The sequence below is a fragment of the Scleropages formosus genome, chromosome 5 (assembly GCF_900964775.1).
Source record: "Scleropages formosus chromosome 5, fSclFor1.1, whole genome shotgun sequence".
NCBI classification, from domain to species: domain Eukaryota; kingdom Metazoa; phylum Chordata; class Actinopteri; order Osteoglossiformes; family Osteoglossidae; genus Scleropages; species Scleropages formosus.
The window spans coordinates 16,563,384-16,579,300 of NC_041810.1; the positions used below are offsets into that span (position 1 = coordinate 16,563,384).

The window sequence follows — 15,917 nt, forward strand, 5'->3', positions numbered from 1 at the left end:
GGGACCGTGCATAGAACAATGAGTTCATAATAACGATGGTTGAATGCAATAATAACACAGGACTTAGCGCTTATTAACTTTCTTTGCTTAAAAACTACATTTCCCAGAACGCAGCATTATCATGTTGAAAGGTTAATTTGCAAAATCAATATACTTTTTCATATGTTTAATATATATAAGACCCTTTTCTAAGTTTTAACTTTATTTCATCTACTACGTATGCTGAAAAACTGTAATGTATATATTTTAAATGATTTTTATTAGTCTCCTCAATATGACCTTTCACACCAAGATGGCGGCTCCCAATGCCGCTACCATGTTTTCTTCGGTCTTAAGTTTAACCTAATTTCGAGATCAGAGATTGCGACGGAATTTTGCGGTCGTTCAGCATTTTTAGTTTATGTGACACTCGTGTTTAGCTGTCAAATTTTCCAGACGATTCTTTCAACTAGCAGCTGAAACTAAAAACCTGTTTGTGTTGTTGTTGTTGTACAGTAACGTGTGTGCGCCCTGCTGCTGCAGTTTCTGCAGCATTGGCATGATCATAGGACCATCAACGCAGATCGGCTTCGATTACTGTATGAAACTCCAGCAGCATGTCCTTGTCACTGGCCTCGTCTCTCAGACGTGTCCTGGACTTAAAAACATACAAGGTCCAGAGGAGGCAGCTGTGCAGCTGGTCAGTGACCCTGGTCAGACACAAGTGGATGAGAAACAGGCCCTCCGTGTGTCTCTGTAACCTTCCCAGACAGATGAGTACGGAAGGGGAAAAGGTGATTCCTCTTCGCAGCTCTCTGCGATTCCAAAATGATAAGCGCCACTTTATCCTCAAGTCAAGTGGAGGTCAAAGGCAGCATTCATGCCTGGGGTCTGTGTCTCTCTGCTCACATGTCATATTCTCATGGCTCAGTTCTTCATTGATTTGTCTTTTTTGTTGTCAAATCGGTTTCTCCAGGAGAAGATCGACATGTCTAGGTTCCCTGTGGAGAACATCAGGAATTTCAGCATCATCGCCCACGTTGACCACGGCAAAAGCACCCTGGCTGACAGACTGCTGGAGATGACAGGTGTCGTAGTTGACATGCTCGAGTGCGATGTTTGGAGGAGAACGAACACTTCACGGTGACGGCTATAAAAAAATAACACCAGTGGTGTTACTGCAGCATGGCGCGGGGTTTACACGTAGACCTGTAGGTTCTTGGTTCGCATCTGCTGCAGCTGTGTAATGAATCTTTCTTTTGCCGATGCCTTTGTCCAACGTGATCTACGATTTTACGTACTTTACGTCAATCAATGTAGCCATTTATACAGTATGTTCCTACATTACATCTTTTAAGGTGTAACTAGATCAAGGGTATTAGAAGAGCAGGGATTTCAATCAGGTACCTGCAGTATGTTACTGGTAAAGAAAATCCTGCTGTGTAAATGGATTGCATAAGTGTCAGTACAAGAGTAATAATAATAATGAGGGGGTAAAATGAATCGCTATCCACTTGATAAAAAGGTGAAGGTTGTATTTTGTTCTGTAAGTTAAATTTAAGGAGAGTGCGATTAACAGCACATGGTCCCGTTGTTCCAGGAGCCATCGCCAAGACGGAGCGCAACAAGCAGGTGCTGGACAAGCTACAGGTGGAGAGGGAGAGGGGTATTACGGTGAAGGCCCAGACAGCATCGCTCTTCTACATGTATAATGGCCAGACGTACTTACTGAACCTCATCGACACACCGGTGAGCTCGCTGTTGCTTTTTACACTCTTTCTGGCTACTATGGCACACCTACATACCACATTGTTGTCATGGTCCAGTTATGGATGCGAGTGTTTCCTGTATCTGCGTCCAGGGTCATGTTGATTTCAGCTACGAAGTGTCCAGATCAATTTCGGCTTGTCAGGGCGTCCTCCTTATTGTCGACGCCAACCAGGTAAGATAACAGCTCAGCGTTGACTAAATCCTTTCTGAAGGTGGAAATGTTTTCTTGGAGCAGTTTGAATTTGAGCGCTGAATTAACACACAAGTCTCCTGGTCTTAGTGTGTTATGTTACTGCTTTCTGGATGCAGCGGCACAGCGTGTTAAGCTGGTGCCTCGCTGCTCCTGAGCAGCTGGGTGGGTGTGCGGTTTGAGTCCTGCTAAGGGTGCCCAGAGTTTTTGCATGTTTCTCGGGATCGACTCGGTGGCACATCCATCCAGCCCTGTCACTCATTTCCAGGCATGTTATTAATCTACCATCCGTGTGAGTCTTTGGATTTCTGTGTTTATTGTTGTGACCATTTTGTTTGAAGGGCATTCAAGCACAGACCGTGGCCAACTTTTACCTGGCGTTTGAGGCTCAGCTGACCATCATACCTGTTCTAAACAAGGTATGTGCTAGGCTTGGATTCTTTGTGTGAAGTCTTGATTGTTTCTCTTTAGAAAATACAGTTACTGTGTGTAAAAGGTTTGTTACACTCTGTGCAAAGTCTTTAAATGGTACAAATTTAAATTTTTCCTGTTTGTCTCAGATTGACTTGAAAAATGCTGACCCAGAAAGAGTTGCATCCCAGATCGAGAAGGTGTTTGACATTCCAAAAGAAGACTGCATACGGGTAAATAAAAATACATATTTGCCAAAACTAGGAAGTCATCTGCTTTTAAGACAGCGTTGACCTTTTTTCCAGATTTCAGCAAAACTGGGCACAAACGTTGATCAAGTCCTTGAAGAAATAGTTAAAAGAATCCCTCCGTAAGTTTCCCTTTTGTTTCTCTACATTTTGTCATGAACTGACAGTAAAATATGTTGTATATGCATCTGCGTCTGGGCTGTCAAAAATTCATTAGGTATGTATCATTAGTCATGCAGCATACCATATTGCCATTAACATGTCCTATTCATCAATTTCATGTCATTCCCATCATCTGCTAAGATGGAATGGATGTGTGTTTATGTATTAGAGCACATTATTTATCCTTTGAGTGTTGTTGTTTGGTTCTCTTGGAATGTATGTATGATATTCTGCCCACTTCAGGCCCGTGGCTAGGGGAGACGAGCCCTTCAAGGCGCTGGTGTTTGACTCCACCTTCGACCACTACAGGGGGGTGGTAACCAACATTGCCCTATTCGGAGGACAGGTCTCTAAGGGAGACAAGATTATGTCAGCACATGCGGGAAAGGTCTACGAGGTCAATGAGGTCGGGATTCTGAGGCCAGAGGAGCAGCCCACAGATAGACTGTGAGTCTTATCCCTTCATTTTAATGACTATATGTGAAGTGAAATGGGTAAATATTAATGAAATACTCATGAATGTATTTAATTGCTTAATAATTGAATATGGAAATGATGCTTTGTGCAGTTAATGCTTGGAATGACTATTACAACACAAATAACCTAATAAAATTCTAAATGTATATTTGTGTTGAGTATATCTGTATTACATTTATTCATTTCTGCGATGCTTTTCTGCAAGGAAAGTTGTTCAGCTACTTACAGTTGTTTACCCATTTATACAGTATTTTTTTACTGTCTGAATTCAGGGTAAGTACCTTTCTCAAGTGTACTATAACAGGAATTAGGAGTCGAACTTGCCTCCACTAATAGAGAGTTGAAGCCTGTTTTTCTGCTCTTTGACCTGCAGGTACGGCGGGCAGGTGGGTTACTTGATCGCAGGAATGAAGGAGGTGAAGGAAGCTCAGATCGGAGACACTCTCTTTCACCAAAAGCACCCCGTTGAGGCTCTTCCGGGATTCAAACCTGCCAAAGCCATGGTGTTTGCAGGTACAAAACAAATGTGCAACATCGCTCTTGATCCATTAGGTATACGATGATGTAGTTCTCCGGTAAGACGAACGTGAGGCATGAACTCAAAACCCACGTGTTTCTGGGGTCTTATGAATGGCAGGGATGTATCCAGTGGACCAATCGGAGTACAGCTCCCTCCGCAGCGCAGTGGACAGGCTGACTCTGAACGACTCCAGCGTGACGGTGCAGAGGGACAGTAGCCACGCCCTGGGGGCTGGCTGGAGGTAGGTCCTCTGGATGTACAGGGTGTTCTGGTTTCTGTGAATTATTCAGCCATGTCAAATGTTATTACTGGATGCAACTCACAGTTTAAATCATGTCATATTGTATGTGTCACAGGAGTTTATCATTTTTCAGTCAGGTTACACTGAATCAGTGTCAGAGTAACTAACTTAACGGTGAAAAAAGTTTATAGGAATTTTTTTTTTTCTTTTAGTGAAAATGAAAAAGGAAGTAGATTATTACATCTCTTGAAATTTACTTGCAGTAAAAGCATGAAATATGTTATCAGTTGTTCTTTTTATTGTAATTTGTTTGTTCAAAATCTGGAATGAAAACCAGGAAATCCTGCTGCATGTATTTGTATAATTAATAAAGTGCTTTTTGCGATGATGACGAAGCGATGAGTGCACAACTTTGATGTTAGCAGTCTAGGTCCTCTGTTTTTCTTTAGATTCTACTTTTCAAAACAGGGTAAGGTGAACTGTACGCCAGACGAGATTCTTGTTGGCTGCCTGCAGGCTCGGTTTTCTGGGGCTGCTCCACATGGAGGTCTTCAACCAGCGGCTGGAGCAGGAGTACAATGCCTCAGTCATAATGACGGTGCCCACCGTGCCCTACAAGGCAGTCTTCTCGTCTGCCAAGCTCATCAAGGCAGGTCCCCCCCCTTCCACCGCAGAGGTGGTGACGTCTCCCCCACCCACGTGCACCACAAAGACTTTCATTCTTCTACCTTTTCCAGGAACATGGTGGGGAGGAGATCACCATTGTGAATCCAGCCCAGTTTCCAGACCGTTCTTTGGTGTCAGAGTACCTGGAGCCCATGGTGCTGGGGACTATCATCACCCCGGATGAGTTTATCGGCAAGATTATGACCCTGTGTCAGGTACGGTTAGTCCAGTGTTGTACTGGTGGCGGAAGCTGCTGGTTCTGCCTTAACTGCTCCCTGATTGTGGCTGTACTTTAACCAGCGGGTGGACAACTGGGCACACAAACTTCTCACTTGAAGGATGCTGGTTCAGGATTCAGATGATACATTGTATTCAGTAGTATAAATGGGTAAAACGCTCCGTGGATTTAAGAAGAAAATGTTAGCTTGTTGTTCCATTTAAATGTTAAAAAAGTTACTAGGTACATTTATTCATTTAGCTGACACTTCTCTCCAAAGTGACTTAAAGTGTTAAGCTACTTACAATAATTAACCCATTTATACAGCTGAGTAATTTTTTACCGGAGCAATGTTAGGCTAAGTACCGTGCTCAGGGGTACTACAGCTGGAGGTGGGAATTGAACCTGCAACCTTTTGAGTCCAAAGGTAACAGCTCTAACTAGCTGTCCTAGTATTAATTTCATGTCAAATATTCTTACTATTCTCAGTTAGTAAGCATATTTGACTCGAAATTAGTATTAACCTGTCGCAATTTGAGGAGTGATTAAGGTGCTATTTCAGCTTTGCCCTGTGATAGTTCATGTTGTTTTATGACATATTTCAGGGTCACAGAGGTGTTCAGAAGAACATGGTGTACATCGACGATCAGCGGGTGATGATGAAGTACCTTTTCCCCCTGAACGAAGTCATAGTGGACTTCTACGACCATCTGAAGTCACTGTCATCAGGATACGCCAGGCAAGACACTCTTTCTGGTTTTGTTTACTGAAATACATTGGGTGACACTAATTTCTGGTGTTGTTACCATGTCCTGTTTACTGTATGGCATTTTTATCCTTAAGTGGGAAATGAGAAGAATTAGTTGTAGAAATAAGAACCGAATGGGGGAAGGTGTGAATGTGGGGCTAAAGGAAAAAAATAAATTGGTTGAGAAATCAAGTGCTAATGATGGTAAGCAGTATTATCTGTTAGTCTTTTTAATTACATACTAAGTGGTATAAATAGTCCTGTTGGTGCAGCTTTGACTATGAAGATGCAGGGTATCAGCCAGCGGACTTGGTAAAGATGGATATCTTGCTGAACGGGAAGCCGGTTGAGGAACTCGCCATGATTGTTCACAGGTGAGATGTTTTTTACATTAATGTATTAATCAGGAGGCTTTGCACAAGGTGAAAGTATACAGGACAATATCCAGGCTTTGTGAAAAAATGGATACCACTGAACTTAGCTATAAGTAACAACTAAAAAATTAACCTTACGGCAGCAGATAATGGTAAAAATAACATCTTTTACTTAAAATGATCAAAACTCATCACCCAATGGAGATGGAATGCACAGTGCACAAGTTAACCAAATAATTGGATTCCCATGAAGCTAACAGTGGGATTCATGGTAAGTTTGATATATTTCAAGCCATTAGATTCAACTGGATGAAGTGCTGCACTAACTGAACATGAACAACAGCTGAAACACACTGAAATTCAGAGTAAATATGACAGGAGACTTCTGATGTCAGAAATGGGCTGCAGGTGAGGTTGTGGGGGAAGAACTTGTGACCACAGGGTTTCTGGCCCAAATTCCGAAACAAAAACTACTCTTAGCCTTGATTGCTTTAGAAGACACCTCAGTGTATAATGGATAAAAAATAAAATACAGCATAATATCTGAGTAGCACAATAACACTGTTTAGTGGAATATCGACGTGAGTTTGGGAGTCGGGGGGTCTGACTACAGTACTATCTTTCTTTTTTGGATTGGAAATTATAAACCATCATGCTGCAGATGTGTCCTTTGTCCGAATGCCTGCTTTATTTTCATTTCTAATGTCAGAGATAAGGCGTACTCTTCAGGCAAGGCCTTGTGCGAGAGGCTCAAAGACTGCATACCAAGGCAGCTGTTTGAGATCGCTGTGCAGGCAGCCATTGGAAGCAAAGTCATGGCGAGGGAAACGTGAGTATTTTGACACATGGGAGTGAAAACGGCACACGTGCATTAAGACCTACATTTAGTCTATGTCTTGATCCATTATTATCGCCTGGTTGCACAGTGCAATCATTTTCAGCAGAAATTGTCAAGTTATTAACATTTTATGCCCTTCCTTCTACAGCTATTCTCATTCACTCAGATCCAAGGCTAAGCAAAAAGATTTTTTTTTTTTTTGAAAAATTGTCCTCCATTTGTGAAGTACAAGACCATGGCCATTTTATTTTTGCTTCTAACACCAAGTTCTTCCTTTGCAGTATCAAAGCGTACAGGAAAAACGTGCTTGCGAAATGCGTAAGTACGATTTAGTTTCTGTTCCATGCAAAGTGATGGGGGTTTGGATAGGTCAGTCACTGGGATTGCCCTGTTGCCCTTTTCTTTCAGTATGGGGGCGATATCACTCGCAAGATGAAACTGCTGAAGAAGCAAGCGGAGGGGAAGAAGAAGATGCGGCGCATCGGAAACATAGAGGTCCCTAAGGATGCCTTCATCAGCGTGTTGAAGAGGAAGGACAAATAGAGAAAGAGGGAGATTGTCATCACGTAGTAACCAATGTTTACTTCAAATTAAAAAGCTTTTGTTCAACACTATGACACATGCCACAAACACAATGTAATTTAAGATTAAATGCGTATAAAATGCCTTTCCAGCGTTGCAGTTTTTCTATTTCATTTTAATGCAAAATCTTTGGTTCTAATTGTCACTAAGTGGTAGAAGTGGGGACAGTTGGTAGAGTAGTGGCTAGTGCGGCTGCCTTTGTACCCAAAAGGTTGCAGGTTCAAGTCCCACTTCCAGCAAGGTACTTACCCTTACTTGCTCCAGTCAAAGTACCCAGTTGTTTAAATAGGTAAATAGTTGAATGTCCCTGTGGAGCTCTGTTAAATGTAAGTTACATGAATCCTCCTCATCATGAGAATACCTTCAGCACATCTATGTGAAGTTATAAAAATGCTGTTCACAGACCATAAATTGCTAAATGTAGAGCTGCTGAGGGTAACTATCAGATGATGCAAGTTCATTGTTGCCTTTATTATAATTTTAGAAGTTACTTTGTCATTAAGGATGGAACATGAAGCTACATCCTTACTCTTAACAGGTTTTTACAGTACCAGGTAAAACTTTATTGCAAAGAAATTGGCATTAGAGTACATTCAAATGAGATCTGAAGAAACCATGTCAGTTTACCTTTTCAGGCCATGCAGAGTGTTTTGGCAAAAAGGGGAGAGCAGGCTGCCGTGGAAAGAAAAAGGCATCCAAAAAGAGTACGAAAGATCCCTTGAGACAGGACAAAATACTACATTTATACATGGATGTTTGTAACAATTCCAGAACAGTGCAATGTCAAGACTTGCTATGGTCCCACAATGAACATTGAAGGCAAAATGTTTGCTTCCTGGCAGGAGACAAAAAAAAAATGTAGCAGATGCAAGACCAACTGTTTACTACTGCTGTTTACAAATCAGCAGGAAGTTACCCCGTTTCAAATCCTAAACTTAGTGTGCGAATAAGACAAAAGTCCTTAAGCATACTTGAAGCTCACCGTAACACTAAACCACCAAAATGTGTCATTAAACATGACCTAAGTGGGGTAGAGCTTCAGCTAATCTGGTAAAGCCTAGGAACACAGAAAGATAGTGAAGTAACAGCAAATTGTGTGGCTCGTAAGCCTAGGTAACAGCTAAGCAGTTGCTGAGCTCAAGACAGGAGTGTAGAACTGAGAGGACGAGGAGACGGGACCAGGGCGCCAGCTGGACACATTTCGGAAAAGACCGAACGCTGAAATGCAGAAACTTCTTTTTTTGGAGTGGCGCATGTCCTGAACAGACGTATCAGGAATTTCTGTTTCCATGGCAACTGAAGGTGTCCCTTCTACCTAGCTATACAGTACAAAGTAAAACTGCCCCGACACCCAGGAACACCCGCTACCATTATTAACTGAGAATATGCATAGTTCTTTTTGCGTCTACATGAACAGGCTCTGCTTCCTGTCAACCACTCCTGGGTTCCTGTGGGTCTTCAATCCTTGTAATCCTTGACGCTGTGCATCGGATCCACCAGTTTGTTGTGTACGTGCATCAACCCTGAAATGAGCGGGGTTTTTTTAAAATAAAATAAAATTTAAAAAAAAAAAAAAAACAGGGCAAAAGTAACTATACTCAGCTGAAAACTGAATATTAAAGGCTTAAAACTACAAAGTTGAGTTTAAAAAAAAAAAAAAAAAAAAAATATCCTCACATACAAGTGGTCCTCAACTTACAACAGGTTCCATTCCCATGACTTCAGTCTGTCAAAAGCCCCAAACTCTTACATTGTAATATATAAACCATAAGAATATTTCAGTTTGCAAAAGCTCCACAAATGTTCCATTGCATTGTAGACTTTGTTGAAAACTAATTACAAATGTTAGCGTTAAAATAATTCTGACATAGAAAAATATACTCAATGTAGTGTCATTTTCATGCTGCACCATTATCGTCCCTTTCGTTTGTTTTCTTTCGCTTTTTCTTTTCTGCACCAGCAGAACATTAATGTTTTCACTTGCTAACTATTGCAAATAACTTTAATCACACATTAAATAAGTGTTTTTGTAAATAAAATGCAATGGCTGATGATAGAGTCCAAAAAGAAATAAGATGCTTTAGACATTATGAAATCAGAATAAGGACTGCTTGAGCTGAACAGTATTAATATTAGTATCTATTTTACAGAGAAGCATTTTATCACAGCAGATCAGGTTAAGTACCTTGTTTAAGGGCCTTTAAAGAAACAAGGTTTTCTGCATATTTGACAACCTGCAATATTCCCCCCACCTTTAAAGTACTTGACGGTCTTGACACGGAGCTCCAGAGTGGCATCCTCATCACACACAAAGATGGTGCGTGGGTGCTGCTGGAAGGCCGACACTGTCCACATGTGGTTCACACCTTCCTCTATGGCCTTGTACAGGGCAAATGCTTTGTGTGCCCCTGTGATAAGGATCATCACCTGGAATACACACACACACATACAAACTAATCCTACTGCCAATTTTGAGACAGGATTCAGTTTTATAGCCAATGTGTAGGCAGAGTAACAGGTTCTTGGGTTATCGGCAGTCATCATAATCAGGCTGATGTTTATAGAAGGAACTCAAGAGTTCTTAAGGTGCAAGAAAAACATCTCTGCTGCAATTTGATACCAAAACAGATTGCAAAACTTTCACTGCTCCACCCTAGTCAGTACATTATTATTTTTCACACCAGGAAATAGAAAGTCACCTCTCTGGCATCCATCACTGTCCCAACACCGACAGTTAGCGTCATTGTGGGGACCTTGGAAAGGTCGTTCCCAAAGAACCTGGCGTTGGCAAGAATCGTATCCTGAGCCAAAGTTTTCACTCTAGTCCTGGACACGAGGCTGGAGCCTGGCTCATTAAAGGCAATGTGTCCATCAGGTCCAATACCTGCAAGGAGGAGGACAAGACCCGTTAGGGCTAAAAGCAACCTGACGTATAAGGAGCATTTCTTGTATTGTACCACCTCCATACACATGGAACGTTATGAAAACTCATGACACACACTGGTATGGTTTCAGCAAAAGATGTCCTCCACAGAATTAGTTTGACCTATAAAATCAACACACCACTACTAGTTGCTCAATAACGTATTTTGCCCAAGAGTTTAGACTCCAAAACTGACCTCCAACAAAGAGGTCAATGCCGCCAGCGTCAGCAATTTTCTGCTCAAAGGTGTCGCACTCCTTCTGCAGGTCGGCCGCATTGCCGTCCAGGATGTGTGCATTGGCGGGATTGATGTCGATGTGCTTGAAGAAGTTGTTCCACATGTAAGAGTGGTAGCTCTCTGGGTGGTCCCTGGGAAGTCCTGACAGAAGCACAGAAACAAACAAAAATACATAAGAAATGGAATAAGAACCTGCTTTCAGTAGGAATCACTGCTTCCTCTTTCACTGTGGGGTCTTTGACTAAGCAAAATAATGGGACAGCTGGTACTGTAATGGTTAAAGCTGCTGCCTTCAGACCCAAAGGTTACAAGGTCAAATCCCACCTTCAGCTGTAGAACCCATGAGCAAAGCACTTGCCCTAAATTGCTGTAATAAAGTTACAAACAAGTAAATAACTGAAAGATGCTTTGGAGGAAAGAATTTGCTAAGTTACTAAACAATGTAAAGCTTATTATCTGAAAATGAGGTTAGTGTCTATCCTGGTTTTGAGTGTGTACCCCAAGGTCCCTGTGTGTGAAAGCATGTCACAAGTCATAAGAACGAGTGAAACGTAAACACATAAAAGCTGATTCTTCCAAATTTGCTCAGCAGTGACTCACACCCATCCCCCCCTCACTTACACCCTGTGAAGAATGTGCTGATCTAGCAGCTTCTTGCTCTGTGCAACAGGTGTTTACGGACACTCACCGACATACTCGTCCATGTTGAAGGTTTTAACATATTTAAAAGAGATGTCTCCATTTTTGTAGTATTCGATTAGCTTTTTGTAACAGCCGAGAGGAGTGCTTCCTGAAAAAAAAAAGGAAAAAAAAAAATCAGAAGGAAGCATAAAGGCTAGTGAAAGGAGAGTGCTGGAAAACAGGGGAGGGTTTCAGAGAAGGAAGGAGAAGGCTGGGTTGTTCTGGAGAAGGGTTTGACACAGTGGTGGCAGAGACCGCTGGAGTGACGGAGTCTAGTGGGGACTTTTTTTAAGTCTCATGGTGAATTTTGGACAATCACACGGCAGTGTTTTGTAGTGTCTTCAAGTCTTGGGGTGTGCTTTTAAAGTCTTGTAGAGTGTCTTGAAGAACAGCAAGAAGTCTTGGAGACTGGTGGTGGAGAAAGGTGGAATGTTCTGGAGTCTGGTGCAGTGCCTTGGAGAATGTCAAGTACTTTTGGATGAAGATTTCAGAGTCTGGGGGAGTGTTTCGACTACTGTCATGGTGAATTCTGGCCAAGCCAAGGGCAGTGTTTTGGAGTGTCAAGTTAGGCTAGGGTGTGTTTTTGAAATCTTGAAGAACAGCAAGGAAGGAACCCAAGTTTTGGAGTCTGCTGGGGGGCTGCGGCTGTTCACATGGGTAGTTTACCTGTGGGCAGCCCCAGGGTGAAGTACCTGTCCGCCGAGGGCCGGGCCTGCACGATGCGGTTCCTGATGTACTTGGCCGCCCACTCACTGGCCAGGTCGTAGTCCTCCAGGATCACCAGCCTCATCGTAGTAGCGGCGGACACTGAGTGAGTGAGTGAGTGAGTGAGTGTGTGTAACTGTGCCTGCGCGCGAGCGCTCACTCCACTTCCCAAAAGCTCATTTCGTTTTTTAAAACTGCTTCTTCGAACGGCGGCAACGGCGCTGATACTCACCTTCAGTTGCTGTACTGCTGCTCTCTAGCTTTGTGCACGAGAACACAAATCAGCACTTGTCATGTGACAGATTTCCGGTCATGTGTTCTGTCATATGGTCGGTTTCCGGCCACGTGCACCACTGCTCACGTGACAAAGACGGTACTCCATTGGCGCAAAAAATTGGCGGGATAAATACGTGTGTTTCCGAAGGGCGACAAAAAGTGTAACACAGTGAAAAATAAAAAAAAGAAAATGGGGGAAAAAAATGAAACTAACTTTATACACAGTGACGAAACCACAGAACAACGTGTTGTGTTGTGTTGTTTTTTGGACATTGGCGCTAAAAACGAAGTCCTTTGGCAACTCTGAAATGTGTATGAATCCTTTACTCTGACAATAACCGACAGATGGCGACAGTGTAACATTATTATTATTATTATTATTATTATTATTATTATTATTATTATTATTATTATTTGTTAGGGTTAGGGTTAATAATTGCATAATCCATGACAATTCCCACAAGGAAGCAATTGCATATCCAAGCCTTAACATGATGCATGGGTGGATAACACTTCAGACTTCATAAAATACTTTTGGAAAGTGCAAGATATCACTAAAACAGAATAAAAGAAATATAATATCTTGATGCGTTGTAAAAACACAGCACTCAGGCAGGTGATGGAGTGCGCACTGTGTATTACGCAGCAGGACTCCGGCACATCAAAATGTATTTGTTTCGAAAAATTTTATAGAAGCACAAGCAAATATGAACGTAATGCTACAATATTAGCGGAAATATAAACGAGGGAAGGGGGGGCGTGGCAAGTATGGCCAGTGCCTGCTGTGTGGTGGGTCTGGGGTTCAAACCCTGCTTGGGGTGCCTTGCGATGGAATGGCATCCCATCCTGGGTGTGTCCCCTTGCTCCCTGTGTTGCCGGGTTAGGCTCCGGCTCTCCGCAATCCTACTCAGGACAAACAGTTATTGATATTAGTTGTAAATGATGAAAAAGTAGATGATTTAGCTGAGCAGGGTCCATGTGCTTTGCCATGCTGAAGATGGGATGGACCCCCTTCCTGGACATGGTCGTCATGGACACAGTGGATGACTCCCAGGTGCGGTTACTACTGTACAAGGTGTCAATGACAAGAAAATCATTTTTCACTCTTAATCATTACCCTAATAGGGGAGTCATGGCAACTGGGTGTTTGTTAATAGTAACTAGGTGCATGTGCTATGCTGGCACGGTTACCAGCATGGTAAGTGTGTGCGCGATGTTCCATATTCGCTTATGGTATTGGGTTCCTGTGTGCTGCTCTCGTCTTATTGATTGTTTCAGAAGCAGTTTGGCACACAGTTTCTACTAACTTCTCTAAATAAATCAACTCAAGCCATCTTCATGCTCACGTAAGCACTTTGTCTCTGCTGGTTTCTACCTTGCTCTGCTTTCCACCTCTGAAAAATGGCATGTGGCACCTTGCCCAAGTTTCTCGGTGTGATCCTTCAATCAGAGCCGCAGGGACACTGGTGAGCAGTTATGTTCCTCGAGGGCAGCCGCCCTGTGGGTTTCATACACCTGTCAGTTAGTATTTCATTTACACCCGACTGCACAGTGGCTCACTGTCAAAACAGTTTTAATAAGATCAGTAAAGAAAATGATGGCTGTGTAAGAATGAAAACCAACACAACGCTGGGGAAACAAAGGGCTCCAATGTTCCCTTAGGGTCTTAAGTTGAAATAAAAATTTCTTGAAATCATTTAACCATCTCTTTTTTCAATAGAAGCAATGTTGCACATGCTGTATATGAACATTTCCTGTGTAAAGTAGATGTGGGGCAGCAGGTGGTGTAGTGGTTAGAGACCATACCTTGTCATCAAACGACCCGATTTTGAATCCCACTCCAAGCTGTTGCGCCCTTGATCAAAGTACATAGCCAAAACTGATAAAGCAAAAATGACCCCAGCTATGTAAATGGCTAAATCACTGTAAATAGCTCAGTGTAGAAGCCTAGCATAAGTTATTTTGTAAAATTGTCAACTTATTATTATTATTGTTATTAGACAGTAAGTGTCTGATTTGTGCATTTCTGCAGAGGAATATCCTGCCATGTAAGTTAGAGTCAATTAAATAAGGAATATTAACAATTATCGACAATAAATAACCATGACATGCATTTAGTAATAAGGTCAGAGGAACATGATAAGTTGTGGCTTGTTTTTTGTTGTTACATGCAAAATAATGACCTCTTTCCGTATTGCGCAGACTACTGCATGGTTTTTCTGATTTCTTATTGTTTAGACTTTCTCAGCAGTATATAAAGCTGTGAGGTTGAATGTTGTCTATATGCAAAGGAACGTTCCAGAAAATACACACACACACACACATTTTCAGAACCGCTTGTCCCGTACGGGGTCACGGGGAACCGGAGCCTACCCGGCAACACAGGGCGTAAGGCCGGAGGGGGAAGGGGACACACCCAGGACGGGACGCCAGTCCGTCACAAGGCACCCCAAGCGGGACTCGAACCCCAGACCCACCGGAGAGCAGGACTGCGGTCTAACCCACTGCGCCACCGCACCCCCCTTACGTTCCAGAAAATAATTATAATTCATTACTTTAATTGCTAAATTAGAGAAACAATTAGAATTTGGAGCAACATTTGCCATTAGACCAAGATAAGGGTTTACAATTCAGAGCAATTGGATCTCAGTGCAGCTCCTAATGTGCAGTTCTGACTGCAGAGTAATTCCTACAAATAATAAATTACTTCCTTTGGAGTAGGAGGATTCAGTTCCCATGAGGCCTAAGGCCAGAAGGGGGTCGTACAGCAAAATCCTTCAACGGGAGATTGCCTCTCGCACCCTCATCCGAAGGACAGGAGGGAGGGAGCAGTTTAAGGAGAGCAGTCTTTTTACTGTGGTCTCCCATTAAAATATTGACCATCACTGGATAGAAAAGTCAAACTGGAAACGTCAAAGGAGACACGCATTTGAAAGAACTCATTGTCCAACACTGTCACTGGGAATCACTTCAGAGAAAGGAAACACACTACCAGATTGCTCACATTTGTCTCATGGTTTAAGAAAAAAACTCAGTGTGGTAAAATATGTTAAATTATGATGTGTTATATAGAGCGACACTGTGAAATGACCTTTGGAATCTAATTATACTTGCTGTCAACATGATCATGATAATAAGGGGTAACAAATTTGCACAATGTATATTCATTTTCTCACATTAGAGCCCCTTTTCTTTGTGGTTTATGACATAGATTGCAGGTTTAAAGACAATTAATTACTTTTGATGAAAAGTATAGATATGTATTATTAACTAAGGCTGTTATTTACGAAGTTACTGTTCCTGAAAGGAGGCCAGGGGTAGCACGGGGTAGTGTTCTCAGTTGAATCCCTACTTCCTGCTCCTGCTACAGTACCCTTGATCAAGGTACTTACCCTGATCCTGTGCAGTAAAAATACTCAGCTGTATAAAGAGTTCAAACACTATCAGACTTTATACAAAAGCATCAGCTAAGCCATGAAATTCATAAAAATATTCTCTTGATTTAGAGACAAGAACAACACAAAGTTGTCCATTTCTTTTAAGTTAGAACCCTTTATATAAAAATCTGTGAAATATGTCAGGTAGGCTTGGCAGAGTTTTTGAAAGTGGTTTTAAAGAGATAAACTGTAGGATTCTGGAGAGCTCAGGGTGGACCTGAGTCTTTTAGCCTG

General features: G+C 42.2%; 2 protein-coding genes across 2 annotated transcripts; one reads left to right on the top strand and one right to left on the bottom strand.

Moving 5' to 3' along the window:
• Positions 1 to 302: 302 nt before the first annotated feature.
• Positions 303 to 8,749, top strand: guf1 (GTP binding elongation factor GUF1). Its single transcript, XM_018759723.2, has 17 exons — positions 303 to 773; positions 956 to 1,067; positions 1,580 to 1,728; positions 1,841 to 1,921; positions 2,281 to 2,358; positions 2,500 to 2,583; positions 2,656 to 2,720; positions 3,004 to 3,207; positions 3,611 to 3,750; positions 3,875 to 3,998; positions 4,515 to 4,647; positions 4,736 to 4,879; positions 5,487 to 5,620; positions 5,902 to 6,003; positions 6,713 to 6,832; positions 7,123 to 7,159; positions 7,250 to 8,749. Exons 1-17 carry the CDS (start codon positions 597 to 599, stop codon positions 7,382 to 7,384), a joined length of 2,019 nt encoding a protein of 672 aa, XP_018615239.2. The 5' UTR covers positions 303 to 596; the 3' UTR covers positions 7,385 to 8,749.
• Positions 8,142 to 12,283, bottom strand: gnpda2 (glucosamine-6-phosphate deaminase 2). Its single transcript, XM_018759725.2, has 7 exons — positions 12,203 to 12,283; positions 11,932 to 12,072; positions 11,273 to 11,374; positions 10,543 to 10,725; positions 10,123 to 10,307; positions 9,676 to 9,850; positions 8,142 to 8,946 (listed from the first exon to the last, which is right to left on the bottom strand). The coding sequence occupies exons 2-7, from the start codon at positions 12,053 to 12,055 to the stop codon at positions 8,882 to 8,884; spliced, it is 834 nt and encodes a 277-aa protein (XP_018615241.1). The 5' UTR covers positions 12,056 to 12,072; positions 12,203 to 12,283; the 3' UTR covers positions 8,142 to 8,881.
• Between the last annotated feature and the right edge of the window lie 3,634 nt (positions 12,284 to 15,917).